Genomic DNA, 17,401 nt, shown 5'->3' with positions numbered 1-17,401 from the left:
GCACTCTCTGAGCCGGTATTTCCAGGCTTTTGTTCTCTGGCGGCTTTCCCTGGCGGTTTGCTGTGCCTCTTCTGAGAGTCAGAGCAGCAGCGGCCAAATTTCAGCCTCTGTCACGGAACAGAAGGATTGCGGCCCGTTCTCTACTAATGTTCTGGCCACTTTAACTCTGTTTCTGTTGGTGCTGCTCAACCCTGCAGCGTCCCGGGATGTGCGCCCCACACCCGGCGTCCCTGCCCTCACTTCCAGGGCCGGCGCGTCTCTGTCCTTTGTGTTTCTAACGCCGCCAGCCGCCAGCTGCCCCGCGCGCGCTCCCGGATCTCCCGGTCTCAGTCTGGATCCAGTGAGCGCACCAGGATTCCGGGGTTCCGCGAGATGCCTGGTGGCGCGCGCACCCGGCTCACGGTCTCAGTCTGCTGTTTTGCGGGTGCCGACCGCGAGCCCCGCCCGCTCTCCCGTGCAAGTGGCTACCACTTCCCGGCGCCCGAACACGGCGGCTCCCTCCCCCTTCCGTTTATCTTCCGATATCTGTGCACAGTTTCATGGCTCCCCGCTTCGTACCTCAATACTCAGCGCTGGAGATGTTCATTTGTAGAGATCCAGATGCGTCTTCCTGCGTCTCAGGCTGGTTCCGTGGTTGTTTAGGCTGGTCTGGTACCTATCCAGCTCGACTCGGAGGACCGGCTGAAAACGGTGTCTCCTACTCCTCCGCCATCTTAACTCCTCCCTAATAGAGTGCTCGGTACTTTTATCTGCATTTTCTCCTGTAATCCTCACAACTGTGCTGTGAAGTGGCTATGGCTACCATCCCCATTTCACAGGTGGGAAAACAGGCACAGAGCTTAACTAACTTGCCCAAGGTCACATGACCAGCAAGTGGCAGTGCTGGGGCATGAACCTGGAGGGTCTCCCCTGAGAGTAGCTGTGCTGATGGCCAGAAGCCATCTGTATGGAAGCCTCATGGAAAGCAGCGCCATTTTGGTTCATGCTGCCTTTCAAGGGGGCACTTAATGGACTATGGGGTCAATAGCCTAGAGCCAGCTGGAAGTCACTGGATGGTGGTCAGTGATGTCTGTCACACTCTATGAAGAGCAGCTGTGATGGGAGCCTCCACTGGGGATATGGAAGGGACTGGGAGGAATAGGCTTAACCCAGAGCGGTATCCCTCACACTTACTTTCTAGGGAAATCCACAAAAAGCGTCACGGCCAAGATGATGATGAGGTCAAAGATCATCAGCTTGTACATTTCCTGCCCAACTTGGGTCTCCCAGCACTGAAACCAAAGAGAGCAAGAGAAAATGAGGCCCAACAGGGGGCAGAAAAACCAGGTTCTCATACTCCTTCCAATGCCCTGTCCACCCTCAGATCCTGCTGCCTCCGGAGGCCCTCAGCTGACGCTCCTCAGAGCTCCAGCACAGACTCTGGTTTTCAAGCCCATAGAAGTGCCTGCTGTGTCAGCCTCTGCCACACACAGGAGAGCGGATCAGCTGGGATTCAAACCCATAGCTTTGAGGCCTGTTCTCTTGACATTGAGCCTCTCACCCTATGGTGACCACCCCCTCCCCGCCCGCAGAACGCGCCCATCCCAGCAGGCTCACCGGGTAGAGTTTCTGGTTGTAGCCACAGAGCTCACAGGAGTAGTTATCACAGGATGTAATCTTAGAGCCCAGGGTGAACACCAGCACACAGATGGTAGCCAGTCGCATAAAGACACACCTGCAGGGGGAAAGAGGGAGGAGAGGGGATGGGAAGAGGAGGCGTCAGGGCAGGCTGGCTCCTTGGAACTGAGGCCACAGAGCAGAAAAGCTTCAAAGCAAACCCACAAATAATTAGAGAGTATTTGTTTGGGATTTTGAGAACGTTCTGGAAATGGATAGCAGCACTGGTGGCACAGCACTGGGAATGTACTTAATGCCACAGAATTGTACACTTAAAGATGTCTAGGGGCACCTGGCTGGCTTAGTTGGTTAAGTGTCTGACCCTTGATTTCAGCTGTCATGATCTTAGGGCCCTGGGGTGTCACACATATCAGGCTCAGCATGGACTCTGCTTGAGATTCTCTCTCTCCCTCTCCCTCTGCCCCTCCCCCCACTTGTGCATGCTCTCTAAATAAATATATTTTTATTTTTTTTTTATTTTTTTTTTTAAGATTTTATTTATTTATTCGACAGGATAGAGACAGCCAGCGAGAGAGGGAACACAAGCAGGGGGAGTGGGAGAGGAAGAAGCAGGCTCACAGCAGAGGAGCCTGATGTGGGGCTCTATCCCGTAACGCCAGGATCACGCCCTGAGCCGAAGGCAGACGCTTAACCGCTGCGCCACCCAGGCGCCCCATAAATAAATATATTTTTAAAAACATTTTATTTATTTGAGAGAGAGAAGGAGAGAGGGAGCACAAGCAGGTGGAGGAGCAGAGGGAGAGGGAGAGGGAAAAGCAGACTCCCTGCTAAGCAGGGAGCCCAATGCGGGACTTGATCCCAGGACCCCCAGGATCATGACCTGAGGAGAAGGCAGATGCTTAACCAACTGAGCCACCCAGGCACCCCAAATAAAATATATTTTTTTTAATGTCTAAAATGGGGCACCTGGTTGGCTCAGTCAGTTAAGCATCAGACTCTTGGTTTCAGCTCAGGTCATGATCTCCAGGTCCTGGAATCGAGCCCCACGTTGGGCTCCCAGCTCAGTGGGGAATCCATTTCTCCCTCTCCCTCTGCCTCTCCCTCTGCACTGTTGTCACTAAGAACTTAGTTTTGGGTCCTCTTCACTCTCTCTTTATTGACATATATTCAGATATATATGTATATGCATGTGTTACATAGTTTATATGATACATATATTGAAATTAACAATTTCACAAGATAATAGTTTGGAAATCTATCTGATTCCTTCTGATGTGCTCTCTCTGTCTCTCTCTCTCTCAAATGAATAATAAAATCTTAAAAAAAAGAAAAAGAAAGAAAGAAAGAAAGAAAGAAAGAGAGAGAGAGGGAAAGAAAGAAAGAAAGAAAGAAAGAAAGAAAGAAAGAAAGAAAGAAAGAAAGAAAGAAGGAAGGAAGGAGGGAAGGGAGGTCTAAAATGGGGGTACCTGGGTGGCACAGTCAGGGGAGCATGTAACTCTTGATTTCAGGGTTGTGAGTTCTAGTCCCACATTGGGTGGAGAGATCACTTAAAAAAATAAAATCTTCTTTAAAAATGTCTAAAATGGGGGCGCCTGGGTAGCGCAGTCGTTAAGCGTCTGCCTTCGGCTCAGGGCGTGATCCTGGCGTTCTGGGATCGAGTCCCACATCGGGCTCCTCGGCTGGGAGCCTGCTTCTTCCTCTCCCACTCCCCTGCTGTGTTCCCTCTCTCGCTGGCTGTCTCTCTGTCACATAAATAAAATAAAATCTTTAAAAAAAAAATGTCTAAAATGGTAAATTTTATGTTATGTATGTATTTTGCTACAATTTCTTAAATAGCAGGGGGAAAAAAGGATCAGAAAGCTGGGAATTCCCGAACCCATGATGACAGAGCCGCACTATAGAACATGATGCATTTCTGAAGGGAACTAATTGAATCTTCTGAGTAGGAGCTCTGAGTGACGTCTGATATACTGGGAAGTGGAAAAAGCATGTTACGGAGTGTTAACCTACATATGATCCTATTTCTAAAAGAACACAAAATGTGCGAATAAACACCAGGAGCCCCACCAATGAGGGCTACATGGGGAAGCATGATTCAAGACAGGAGGGCAGAGAGAGCTAACTTTTTTGAAAGATGCTTTTCTATTGTTTGGTTGTAGAAAGAAAAGAAAAGAAAAGAAAAGAAAAGAAAAGAAAAGAAAAGAAAAGAAAAGAAAAGAAAAGAAAAAGAAAAGAAAAGAAAAGAAAGAAGGAAGGAAGGAAGGAAGGAAGGAAGGAAGGAAGGAAAGGAAGAAAGAAAAGAAAAGAAAGAAAGAAAGAAAGAAAGAAAGAAAGAAAGAAAGAAAGAAAGAAAGAAAGAAAAAGAGAGAAAGAAAGAGGAAGAAAGAAGGAAGGAAGGAAGGAAGGAAGGAAGGAAGGAAGGAAGGAAGGAAAGAAAGAAAGAAAGAAAGAAAGAAAGAAAGAAAGAAAGAAAGAAGGAAGGAAGGAAGGAAGGAAGGAAGGAAGGAAGGAAGGAAGGAAAGAGAGAGAAAGAAAGAAAGAAAGCAAGCAAGCAAGCAAGCAAGCAAGCAAGCGGGGCGCCTGGGTAGCACAGCGGTTAGGCATCTGCCTTTGGCTCAGGGCGTGATCCCGGCGTTATGGGATCGAGCCCCACATCAGGCTCCTCCGCTATGAGCCTGCTTCTTCCTCTCCCCACTCCCCCCTACTTGTGTTCCCTCTCTTGCTGGCTGTCTATCTCTCTCTGTCAAATAAATAAATAAAATCTAAAAAGAAAGAAAGGAAGGAAGGAAGGAGGAAAGAAAGAAGAAAAAGTGGGGGGAAAAAGCAAAGCCACACATCTGCTCACGCTTCTCGTTACGGAGCATGTCACCTGACACTCTGCTCTTCCTGCTGGAACGCCAGTACCCAGCACCACCAAGGAGGGGGCCCATAACTAAACATGGAGTCTAATAAAAAGTCAGAATCTACACGGTAGTTTATAGCAACTGTAGGCAACAGAACCACACAACACGAAGAAATAATGAACTAAATCCACACGAGGGGATATGCTACAGGACAAACGCCCAGTTCCTCCCACAAATCAACGGCCTAATGAAAGGAATGGGGGAATTCTTAAAAGAATAAAGGCAGTATAAGAGACATAACCACCAACGCAGCGTGTGGCCTTCGTTGGGATCCTGGTTTGAGCAAACCAGTCCTGCAAAGTCATTTGCAACTTCATTGGGGAACTGACTTAATTTTATTAGGTGTGACGTTGGTCTCGTAAGGGGGGGAACAAAAAAGTGAAATAAGATGTGCTTTAAATAATCCAGCAAAAGTTGGGGGCAGGGAATAGATGTAACGAGATTAGCAAATTGTTGGTAATGATCAAAACTAAGTGATGGGCATATGGAGTTTTATTATACCTTCCGTTTCTGTTTGAAATTTTCTAAAATAAAAAGTTAAAAAAAAAAATCCAAATGCCATCTGAAGCATGAAACGCTCTATTTCACACAGTCCCCACCTGGTCCTCTTCAACTTACTTGTGCTCGCTCCCCAGACCCTACTATACAGCTGTCCTTTCTTTCTCTTTTTTCTTTTTTTAGGAAACTGAATATTTATTTAGAATGAGAAGAGATATCACAACAAATTATAAGCAGTCAGCTGCAGCACACACAGTCAGTGACCTGGCCCCACTTTCTTGGCACTCCCTATCCCAGCAGATGCCTCAGATTCCTGGTGTAAGCACTTGTAACTCTCCTCTCCTCTCCTCCCAAGGCCCATGCATGGCGGGTAGCAAGGTGGGAGCATGAGGGAGTTGATGCCTCTGGAAGCCAGACACCCTTATGAAGTACAGGCCGGACACTCCTTGGCGGGTGGGAACCCACTAAGATATATCCCACTGAAACACCCAGCTGCCCGGTAGGGCCAAGCCCCAGCAAGATACCCTTTATCAGCTGCCTTCCCTTTGCTCTCTCATTTCCTCATTCCCCTGCTGGTATACGCTTGTCATTTCTAACATCTTCTGAGCAATCCCAGGGCCCCACCTTATGCCCTCAGCTGTCGATGTGCTAATACACGAACCAAAAATATAATACCGCTGAGTACATGCTTAAGTCAAAGAGATTTCACTGCATGGACAAACTCTGATTCATTCATGCGGGTTGTCTGAAGGTTGTCGAGGATTCTTGGCTCAGCAGGAAAAGGTGCCACAATCGATTAGCAATGTCTGCCATGGGCAGGAAAGTGGGCAAGTGGTGACTTGCTTGGCATGTCTAGGCATTACCTAAGAATTGTCAGCCGTATCTCAAAGCCTGGGGAATAATCCTCGTAGTGGATGATCTTGGCAAAGATCATTGGGGTGATGAAATTGGCCAGCGTGATCACAATAGAAGGCAGGTACAATATCAAAAGGTTCTCTCCAAAAACCATCTTGTCAATTTCCTATGAAGATAACAAAGGGAAGTTGCATCACAAATGAATTGACCTTGAAAGAACTTAACTATATATACATCAAGTCATTATGCTGTACACCTTATATATGTCAATTATATATCAATAAAACTGGAAAAAAAACTCAACTATACATATTTAGATAAACAAAACAAAACAAAACAAAACATATATGTCATTCAACATGGCCCCTAAACATAAGCCATTCCCGGACCACCTGGGCACTCAGATGCTTAAGTGTCTGACTCTTGATTTTGGCTCAGGTCATGATCTCAGGGTCGTGAGATCTCAGGCTAAGCATGGAGCCTGCGTGGGATTCTCTCTCTCCTTCTCCCTCTATCCCTCACTCTCTCTCTAAAAAAAAAATTTATAAATAAAATAAAAATAAAAATAAACATAAGCCATTTCCTTCCTTGGATGTTCAAATAGAGGAATCATGCTTTAGTACCACAGAAAGAAAAATTAGCTCTATTGGATTAATTAAGGTCAAGTTTTAAAAAAAAAATCCATGTAGTCTATATCAATAGGCAATTTAAAGTATTTTCAAGGCCATAGTAGTAATTGATTTGGACTAGCCATTCTCTTCTTTCAGAGTAATAGACTATTTGGCCACATATATGGTGATCTGGGATAAAACTATTATTTCCTGGCCTCTCTTATAGCAAGGTACAGCTATCTGTCTACATTCTGACCAAAGGGATGTGAGTAGATGCTTTAAGTACAAGCACTTAAAAGGTCTTGCCCTTGAAGAAAAGGGTGTACCTTCCCATCCCCTTCACCTCCTTCCCATTGGCTAGAATATGGACATGCTGAACTATCTTGTATCATACAGAAGAGGTTGTACCCTAAGGATGGCAGAGCCACAAGATGGAAGGAACCTGGGTCCCCTCCCCCGATGACTGATTTCATGAATCAAAGCCAGACCAACGTGCATTTTTAAAGATTTTATTTATTTATTTGACAGAGAGAGACAGCCAGTGAGAGAGGGAACACAAGCAGGGCGGGTGGGAGAGGAAGAAGCAGGCTCCCAGTGGAAGAGCCTGATGTGGAGCTCAATCCCAGAATGCCGGCATCACGCCCTGAGCCGAAGGCAGACACTTAACGACTGCGCCACCCAGGCGCCCCCAATGTGCATTTTTAAAACCACTGTTATTTTAAGTAAACTGGAGCCCTAGCTAGTAAGTCGTGGAGTTGAGGATTGAATCTAGGTAGGTGAACCTGAATTTGAATATTGTGGATTCTAGGAGGAATTCCAAACACTCATTGGATGTTCTTGTATTTTTATTAAAAGTAGAAATTGGGGGCTCCTGGGTGGCTCAGTTGGTTAAGGGCCTGCCTTCAGCTCAGGTCATGATCCTAGGGTCCTGGGATCAAGCCCCGCCTCGGGCTCCCTGCTCAGCGGGGAGCCTGCTTCTCCCTCCCCTCTGCTCCTTCTCTCTCACTCACTCTCTCTCTCAAATAAATAAATTAATTAAATCTTTAAAAAAAAGTAGAAATCGGTCACCTCTGATTTTCAGTTCTCTGTCATAGCAGTCAAACTTACATCCTTATGTATAAAACAGAAACGATGATGGTTTCTACGTCAGAGGCTTGTAATGCACTTGGCATACCTAATGTCCCACCAGAGTAAAAGTTAAGCTGACTTTCAGAGAGTACTCACTTTTTTCATGTGCTCTTGTGAGAATATTGTCGCTCTATAGATCGCGTAAAAGCATGCGGCTAAAACGGCTAGAACAATACAGTTCAAAAACAGTCTCAGAGAGTAAATCCGTATTGTCTCTTCTGACGTCCTTTCTGCTATCTTCTGCCGTATTCTTTCTTCCTCCAGATCTGCCTGAGGGCCAAAGAAAACTCATCTGAGCATGGGGTGAAGGGATATTCAAGGGTGGAACCTGTGATTCATCATCATACCCTATCCATCCATCTTTAAGACCTTCCTTCAGTATTCACCTCTGCTCAGATATCTTCGCAGACCAAGCCCAACTAGCTTTCATGTCTACTAAGGCCCTAAGTGAAGGAACACCCTCCTATCTAAGACTGCAGTTAGGGGCACCTGGGTTAAGCATCTGCCTTCGCCTCAGGTCCTGCTCTTAGGGTCCTGGGATCAAGCCCCATGTAGGGCTCCCTGCTCAGCAGGGAGTCTGCTCCTCCCTCTGCTCCTCCCCCTCACTCATGCTCCCTATCTCTTTCAAATAAATAAAATCTTTAAAAAAAAAAAAAGACTGCAGTTAGACATCACAATAACTGTGAAAACGTAAGCATAACCTATTCATGGCATTACTTAAATGTAGTATGTGCCATTCCTTTAAACAAATAATACATTTGGTTTGATCCCTTCCATTCTCACTTTATTATACTTTTCTTATGATTGCCCCTCCTCCTTTTTTTGGTGGGTTTGTTCAAGATGCTGTTTGTTCCTCATTCTCCCCTTATAAATCTGGAACTTCTCTCGTACTTTTTCTTATTCTCTCCATGCCACCTTATCATCATAGCATCCTTTCCCAGTTCTGTCTCTCCTGGTATAAGTGATGCATGACAGGTTCTCATCAGGGGGAAAAATAACAGCATAAAGTGGTGGGGAAGGAGGGAAGACACCATCCCCTCCCACCCACTCTCGTGTGCCCACCTCCCCTCCCATCCCCAGTCTACCAACTCCATGGTTTGGCAAAGGTGATCAACCCCAGGAGGCTGTTCTCCATGGAAAGTTCCTGAAGACAACACGGGGAAACTTGCTAAGCACTAGACACAGCCTGGCCCCCACCCAGCTCCTCTGCAGGCTGCAACCCTCTGCTTTTCAAGGCACGACTTTGCTGGCAAGGAACCCGCGAGAGAAAACACAGCAGCACTCACCCGGAGCTCATACCGTAGGCTGCTATGCTTCAGGTCCGCCATGCTGCGGTTGGTGATGCAGAAGTCCCAGCCCGCAAAGATCTTGTTGCAGTAACTCTGGAAGTGCTCCTCACTCCGGATCAGGTTGATTTTGAACCCTTCCACTGACCTGACCCCCAAAACATGACGACCCTTCTTAGAAGAACAACAATGAAATACAGGCCTGTGGATTGGCTTTGTGGACAATAAAAAGTTACACATGGCGGCATTTTCCACTCATTTTGACAGGGACAGGTTTTGGCCCATGCTGCAGATGCATGGCAGCTAACCAGGTAGCTCATTGCTGAAAATTATGTCCTTTTATCTATCCAAGGGCTTCTCTCACAGCTGGAATAAGATCCAAACTCTTTAACACAGCCTAGAGATCCCATATGGCCATGCTGCTCTGACTACCGTGGCTTTTTCTCCTTTCTATAAACACACGAACTTCTCTGGCCTCTGGGCCTTTGTACTTACAGCACCCCTCTACCCACTCCTTGGACAGTTCTTCCCCTGCCTCTTCCCATGGCTGCTGCTTTCCCATCACTCAGGTTTCAGCTCAAATATCCCTTCCAAAGATTCCTCTTCACCCCCTCTAAAGTTGTGACCCCCCCCCATTTCAGGTAAGTCTATTTTCTTCATGGCAATTACCCTAATCTGCAATCATTAACCTGATTACATTTTAAATTCCTTGAGGGCAAGTACGTGGGCTGTCTTGCCACATTTGTATCTGGAATGCCTGGACTGTAATATGACCACTATCCAGCTGATGGATAAATGAATAAATGACTTAATAGTAAAATAACCAAATATTTAGTGACCACCTGTTCAGGTCAGATGCCATGTTGATGCACACTTTGTAATTTTAATTCACTGAAATGCTTTCCTGGAAAAAAGACACCCCAGCTTTGGATGATATGAACACATCAAATGCCACATGCTGTGGTAGTTGCAACAGGATATCTTTTTAGGATGTGCTAGTGAGTTGCGAAGACAACAGAAGTGTAAGGAATTATGGTGATCAGTCATTATGCCAAACATCACGGCACAATATTTATATCAGAACCACGTGGGGTGCTCTTCCAAAATGCAGACTCCCAGGTGGCTTCAGACCCTGAGATTCTTAATTCGGTAGGTCTCACATGGGGTCAAGAAATATATTATTTTATAAAGCTCCATGGTGATTCTGAGGTCCTATACCAGTTGAAAACTCTGATTTTAACCAAAACTACAGCTTACAGATAAGAGGGTAGAGATACAGAGAAGGGGAAAATTATTTCTCCAGGTCCAGAGAGTTAGGGGCAGAACTGGGGCTGATTTGTTGATGACGATGATGATAATTTTAATTCCAAAAAAGTCGGGAAGGTGCCAGGCCCAGGACTGAGCTCTTTACCTGCCCTGCTTCAGTTAATCCTCCCACCAACTTCTCCAGGTGTGCACATCTCATAGGTGAAGAAAATGAGGCTCACAGACATGAAGCGGCATTTGAACCATGGTCTGTAGACCCCAAAGTCCATGTCCTTTGCAGTTTACAGCACTTCCTCCTCACGGGACAGTCCTTTCCCCATTACATCACAGCCAGGTCTCCCTCCAGTCTTCCCCAGGAAGCAATCACGGCCCTGGAGTGAGGAGACTGAGCAAGGTCTGGAGGTGGATTCACTATTTGGCTAATAAAGCTTATTCTGCAGGGCCCCTTCCAAGGCCCTGGGAGAGCCTCTTGCATTGTGTTCATATGGTCCTGCTCTTTTGATTCTTTCAAAATGTACACAAGATATTTTTGTATTCTTCATCTTAAAGAGGGCCCCTCCAAATTGTCTAAACCGCAGGCCCCTAAAACTTGGATCTGTCCTGCCATAATCCTAGAGTAGCAAAGCCAGACCCCAATCAACCAACATTTCTTTACCAAGCATCTCTCTGTTCTCAAATTGAGCCACTGCTTGCTCGCATTGGTATGCTGCCCATTTGAGCAGGTGATGAACACACATCACTTAATTTTCATCTCACAGATACCGACTCAGGGTATGAGCGCCCAGCTGGGCTCTGGGGCTTTCTTTGTGGTGGTGAACCCTAGTCTCCATGGAAGGCAAACTCAGTCCTCAACACCCAGATCCCTTCCATGCCTGTGATAAGGAGCTTCACAGCCCCATAGCTTATAACACCTACGCTCTTACAGTGGGCAAGAGAGGTGCCCAACCATGACCCTGCCCGCCAAGCAACATCGTTGGGGCAGAGATAGCAAGCTGTCCATCAAAAACTTGTGGTTCCCCTTCTATAGTATAATGTTGGCACTAGGAAGTAGCTGCCAGCCAGGGACATTTCCGAGCAGCCCTTGCAGTTAGCCATGGTCTGTGACTAAGCAGTAGCCAATGGAATGTGAGTGATATGCGTCTCTTCCAGGCCTAGCTCATAAGCACCTTCCATGTGATAGGGTTCCACGGTTTTTTCCCCACAGCAGCCCTTTCAGCCACATGCTGAAGATGGCTGAACTTTGGTCCCAGAACGACTGAGAAGGAGACTACCACACTAACCTGTGTCCCTATTCAGAACTTCATCTAAGAAAGATACACATCTTCTATTGTGTTTGGGCTGTTGTACCTTTTAGAACAGTTGTTTCTTAGTATTAAATTAATTAAAAGTGATGAATCACTGAATTCTACTCCTGAAACCAATATTGCACCATATGTTAACTAAAATTTAAATTAAAAATTTTTTAATGTAATTAACATTCCTTGTTATTCATTTCTCGGGAATTGGCATCTTTCACTGAACCGCCTGTCACGGAAAATACGAGGATCTCATATGATCTTGACCCACTGGCTTTAGTTGAAGGGTTAGGGTTGGGTACCTGAATGAAGAGCCAATAAATCTCTTCAAAAGGATTTCTGAACCTGTGACCTTAGGAAACCGCCACCAGGAGAATCACCAGAGACGAAGGAGCCTTTGCTTTTGGTTGTTTGGAAGACATACCCCTATTCTTAGCCTTCCTGTAATTTGGAGTTTCCTCCCTTTTTTAGTTCTCTCAATTCCCCTTGACCCCAGTTAGTCAGAGTTGGGTTTCTGCCACTTACAACACAATAGAGACCTGATTAGCAACTACACCAGATTAAAGATAAGGTTACATTACAGCATTGGCAAATGTGTGCAATAACAGTTTGGCTGCTGCTCCAGCTCCCACATCTTGCCTCTGTTACCTCCAGGTCTCCTCAGCCTACAACATACTCATGAACTTTTCTTCCCATATTCCTGAAATGGGACTCTGGACTCTGCTCGTTCCTTGGGCAATGGCTCCCAGAGTCCACAGCCCGCCAATAAACCCCAGCCATCAAGGGTAATTCAAAAGAACACAATGACCTGATGAATTTTACCTTTTCACTATCCAAAGAAGGCTCAGGGCCAGGTAGGCAATTGTGCTTAACAAATAAGCCAGGGGCAGATCATAGGTGAAGTTCTGAAATTTCACTCCATCAATGGTGTAATGTCCATAAAAGAGGCAGGTCTCCTCTAAGAAACCCTGAAACAAAGCCAAAGGCATGAGTTCAGACTGGTTAAGTTCACTGCAGGGAACCAGGAGACCAGTCTCTGCCTCAAGGAACCCACGTTCCCGTGTCATAGTTTATCCCTAAATTCCCAGACACCGGAACAATCCCAGAGTCATAAGGAGTGCTCAGCTAGTGTTTGGGGAACAAAGCATGAATAAAACCTGAGCATTAAAAATACAGAGGTGTATGATCCAAAAATGAAATTAAGAAAACAATTCCATGTGCAACAACAGCAGAAAGGGTAACATACATAGGAACAGATTTAACAAATGAAGTGTAAATTTTACATTCCTAAGACTAGAAAACATTGTTTAAAAAATTAAAGATCTAGGGGTGCCTGGATAGCTCAGTTGGTTAAGTGTCAGACTCTTGATTTCAGCATGATCTCAGGGTTGTGAGATCGAGCCCTGCATCTGGTTCTGTTCTCAGCATGGAGTCTGCTTGTCCTTCTCCCTCTGCTCCTCTCTCTGCTCACTCTCTCTCTCTCTCTCTCTCTCTCTCTCAAATAAATAAATAAATAAATAAACAAACAAAATCCTTTAAAAAATTAAAGACCTAAATAAATGGAAAACATACCATGTTCATGGATCAGGAGATCCATGGCAATCTCCAAATTGATCTACAGATTCAACACATCCCTATCAGAATCCCTGGTGGCTTCTTTGTAGGGATTTACTAGCTAATCCTAAAATTAACGTTAAATTGTAAGGGCTCTAGAATAGCCAAAACAACCCTGAAAAAGAATAATTAAGTTTGGAGACTCGCACATCCTAATTTCAAACTTACCATAGAACAACAGTAATCAGGACACTGTTGTACTAACTTAAGAATAGACATGTAGATCAATGGAATAGAACTGAAGCAAAAAATGAACCCATCCATCTATGGTCAATTGATTTTTATAAAGGGAAAGAATAGTTTTTTCAGGAAATGGTGCTGAGACAGCTGGATAGAAGAAAGAAAGAAAGAAAAGAAAGAAAGAAAGAAAGAAAGAAAGAAAGAAAGAAAGAAAGAAAGAAAGAAAGGAAGGAAGGAAGGAAGGAAGGAAGGAAGGAAGGAAGGAAGGAAGGAAGGAAGGAAGGAAGGAAGAAAGAAAGAAAGAAAGAAAGAAAGAAAGAAAGAAAGAAAGAAAGAAAGAAAGAAAGAAAGAAAGAAAAGTTGAACCCCTACTTTACCCCATATATAAAAATTAACTTATGGATCAAAGACTTCAATGCAAGAACCAAAACTAGAAAACTCTTAGAAGAAAATAGAGGACTAAAGTCTTCATGACTTCAAATTTGTTCATGAATCTTAGATATGACACCAAAAGCCCAAGCAATGAAAGAAAAAATAAACGGGACTTCATCAATTAAAAACTTTTTTGCTTCAAAGGGCACTATCAAGAAAGTGAAAAGACAATCCAGACAATAGAAGAAAATACTTATAAATCATGTATCTGATAAAGCACTTGTATCTAGAATATATGAAGAACACTTGGGGTGCCTGGCTGGCTCAGTTGGTAGAACACGCGACTCTTGATCTTGGGGTTGTAAGTTCGAGCCCCACATTGGATGTAGAGATTAGTTAAAAATAGAAACTTAAAAAAAAAAAAGAATTCTTATTACTAAACAATAAAAAGACATAATCCAATTAAAAAATGGAAAGAGGATCCAAATAGACATTTATTCGAAGAAGATACACAATGGGGGCACCTGGGCGGCTCACTCTTTATTTCGGCTCAGGTCATGATCTCAGCGTGGTGAGATCGAGCCCTACGTTGGGCTCCACACTCAGCGCAGAATCTGCTTGAGATTCTCTCTCTCCCTCTCCCTTTGCCCCTCCCCTGCTTATGCGCACACTCTTTCTCTCACTCACTCTCAATAAAAAAATTAATAAAATCTTTAAAAAACTAAAAGAAGATACACAATTCAATAAGCACATGAAAAGATAGATTCTCAACACCATTACTCATTAGGGAAATGCAAAGCAAAACCACAAGGAGATTCCACTTCACACAAACTAGAGTGGCTATAATCAAAAAGTCAGGGAAATACCAAAGATTGACAAGAATGTGGAGACATCAGAACCCTCGTACACTGCAGGTGAGAATGCAAAATGATGCAGCCACTTTGGAAAAGTCTGGTAATTCCTCAAAAAGTTACACACAGGGTCACCATTTGACCTAGGGATTCCACTCCTAGGTATATACCCTGAAGAATTAAAAAGATCCGTCCCCAACAAAAGCTCACACATGAATGTCCATAGCAGCATTATTCATAATAACCAAAAAGTTGTAAATCACCCAAATGTCCACCATGAATGGATAAACAAAATGCAGTCTAGCCGCACAATGGAATCTTTTTTTTTTTAAAGATTTTATTTATTTATTCGACAGAGATAGAGACAGCCAGCGAGAGAGGGAACACAAGCAGGGGGAGTGGGAGAGGAAGAAGCAGGCTCATAGCGGAAGAGCCTGATGTGGGGCTCGATCCCATAACGCCGGGATCACGCCCTGAGCCGAAGGCAGACGCTTAACCGCTGTGCCACCCAGGCGCCCCCGCACAATGGAATCTTACTTGGCCAGAACAAGGAATGAAAGACTGGTAAGATGCCACAACACGGGTGAACCTTAAAAACATGCTAAGTGAAAGAAAGCCAGAGAGAAAAGATCATGTATTCTAGGATTCCATGTATATGAAATGTCAGGAATAAGCATTTTGTAGACAGAAAGTTGATTAATGGTTGCTTAGGGCCGGTTAGAAGGACTGGTAGGGGATACGTAAAGTGTACAGTATTTCTTTTTGAGGTGAAGAAATTGTTCTGAGATTGACTGGCGATGACAGCACCTACCTGTGAATACACTAAAAAAACCCACTGGATTGTACCCTTTAAATGAGTGAATTGTATGCTACGTGAATTATATCTCAATAAAACTGTTACCAAAAACCAAACAAAACCAAAAAAACCCAAAGGTGCCCTATGTGATAATAGAGCACAGAAAAGTTCCTGACTGCTTAGGGTGGAAATAACTGAACACCTCACACGTCTCCTTTGATAGCGGGAAAATTCTAGGAGAGTGGGAAGACAGTATATACAGAAAGCAGAAATAGTATACGTACTACATAGATGTCTAGTATAGCATTGTTTATAAAGGGTAATATGGAAGCAACACGGGACTGGTTAGACCATGAAAAACCCATATCATAAAATATGAAGCAAGACCATATGAAATAAGTGTGAGAGAAAGGTTGAGAAGGCTATGAGCCAGCATTACAGGTTCAGTGGCCTCTGGGGAGAGGTACTTTCACTTTCCACTATAAATTCTGTATTTTTTATGATAACTATATATTCTTATATTGAGTATTTAAGTAAATTTTTATTAGAAGAAAAATGTAGAAACAGAAGTCTCCACATTTAATTCTCCTGAAGGCTGGGCACACAGGCCATAAAAACTTGCCCAACTACACGTAACCTGTTTTTATCGCCCCACGTTGATATCAGGGCTGTCACTGATATCTCCCTCAAAATAATGAGACATTATAGGGCAAACATCCAGTGGCCCTGGAAAATAATCTTTCTGATTTGATCATGAGCGCAACTCTTTTCAGCAAAGACAAGCCAGTGTTTAAAGATATCTATCTATCTATCTATCTATCTATCTATCTATCTATCTATCTAAGAGAGAGTACGAGAGAGAGAGAGCGCATAAGCGAGTGAGATGAGGGGCAGAGGGAGAGGGAGAGGCAGGCTCCCCGCTGATCAAGGAGCTTGACTTGGGACTCAATCCCAGGACCCTGAGATCATGACTTGAGCCAAACTCAGACGCTTAACCAAGTGAGCAACCCAGGTGCCCCAACAAACCAGCGTTTAATCTCTCTGGTCAACTCTCCTTTCATCACATATAGTCTACCGAACGTTTACGATCAAGTGCATCTAAGTGTCCTACAATTTTTCCTACAAGGAAGGAGGTTGCAGTGTTCAGAGATCCACAAAGAGAAACTTCTTTCTTTGGGGGAACTCAGTATTTTGTTGCAAGACAATACAGAGGTGGCGGGGACTAAGGAACAGCCAGTGGCTAAAGGCAACAAAGCCCGTTTCCTGTATATTGTAGGAGGAGCGGGTGAGTGAACATTATAGTCCTTGCTGATAAGGGCACTGCAGACCCTTTCTTTTACTAGTACTGGAGTCAACTCTTGTGCCTGGCTCTCACCACAGACATTCAGGAAGCCGATCTTTAAATTAACCTATTTTCAGCCTATTGAGGGTCCAAATACAGAATTATGTCAAATACTTACAGTGCCGGAGAGCAAGTCTATGACATAACTATAAAAGTAAATGAGTCCAGAGGTACTTATTGGATATACTGTGCATTGAACATCTGTAAAAAGCAAAAACGAGAACATCAGTGGAAAACAGTTGTACAGTCTCAATAGCTCGTCCATCATAATTCGTGTACACAGGATGCACATGTATATACATTTAGAGATGTCACATGTAATTATGCAAGGATGTTGAGAGCTTGTGGTTTTCCATTTGCAGTGCAAACCCCAATACACCAAAGTACAGCTTTGCATTTTCTCCTCTCGCTGTTCTCCCTACACATCTATGGAGATATGTCTTTTTTGTATATATTTTGTATGTGGGTCTACTTACAGTGCACATTTTCTGTTTGTATTGGTGTTTTGTGGTTTGGGGTTCGTGTTTGTACATGTTTTGGAAGATGCGATGGATACAACTGTGATTCCACTGTAAGCACATCCAATTTTACAAGAGCTCTACATGTGTGTAAATAAACATGCAGCTTCATTCAAACCACCTATGAATTTACATATGCATAAATAATCAAGAAATTATTTGAATACCAATTTTAATGACACTACCTTACCCTGGAACACCTAATTCACTTTCCCTGTATCAGTGCGCTACTGCTGTGTAACAAAGAACCACAGTCTCAGTGACTGAAC

General features: G+C 44.1%; 1 protein-coding gene across 3 annotated transcripts in view; it reads right to left on the bottom strand.

The window, feature by feature from the left end:
• TMC7 (transmembrane channel like 7) overlaps window positions 1-17,401 on the bottom strand; it is a 56,137-nt gene that overhangs the window by 18,053 nt on the left and 20,683 nt on the right. For all 3 annotated transcript variants that reach the window (XM_045770908.2, XM_045770910.2, XM_087870145.1), the window contains 7 exons: window positions 16,733-16,815; window positions 12,282-12,427; window positions 8,899-9,046; window positions 7,709-7,882; window positions 5,882-6,039; window positions 1,597-1,714; window positions 1,174-1,271 (listed from right to left, as the gene is read on the bottom strand). In XM_045770908.2, the coding sequence (XP_045626864.1) occupies window positions 1,174-1,271; window positions 1,597-1,714; window positions 5,882-6,039; window positions 7,709-7,882; window positions 8,899-9,046; window positions 12,282-12,427; window positions 16,733-16,815 (925 nt within the window). The remainder of the gene's footprint in view (window positions 1-1,173; window positions 1,272-1,596; window positions 1,715-5,881; window positions 6,040-7,708; window positions 7,883-8,898; window positions 9,047-12,281; window positions 12,428-16,732; window positions 16,816-17,401) is intronic.

Source organism: Ursus americanus, chromosome 2 (genome assembly GCF_024610735.1).
Source record: "Ursus americanus isolate L20-20 chromosome 2, mUrsAme1.1.p, whole genome shotgun sequence".
Lineage (NCBI taxonomy): Eukaryota > Metazoa > Chordata > Mammalia > Carnivora > Ursidae > Ursus > Ursus americanus.
This window is presented reverse-complemented; position numbering and strand designations above follow the sequence as displayed.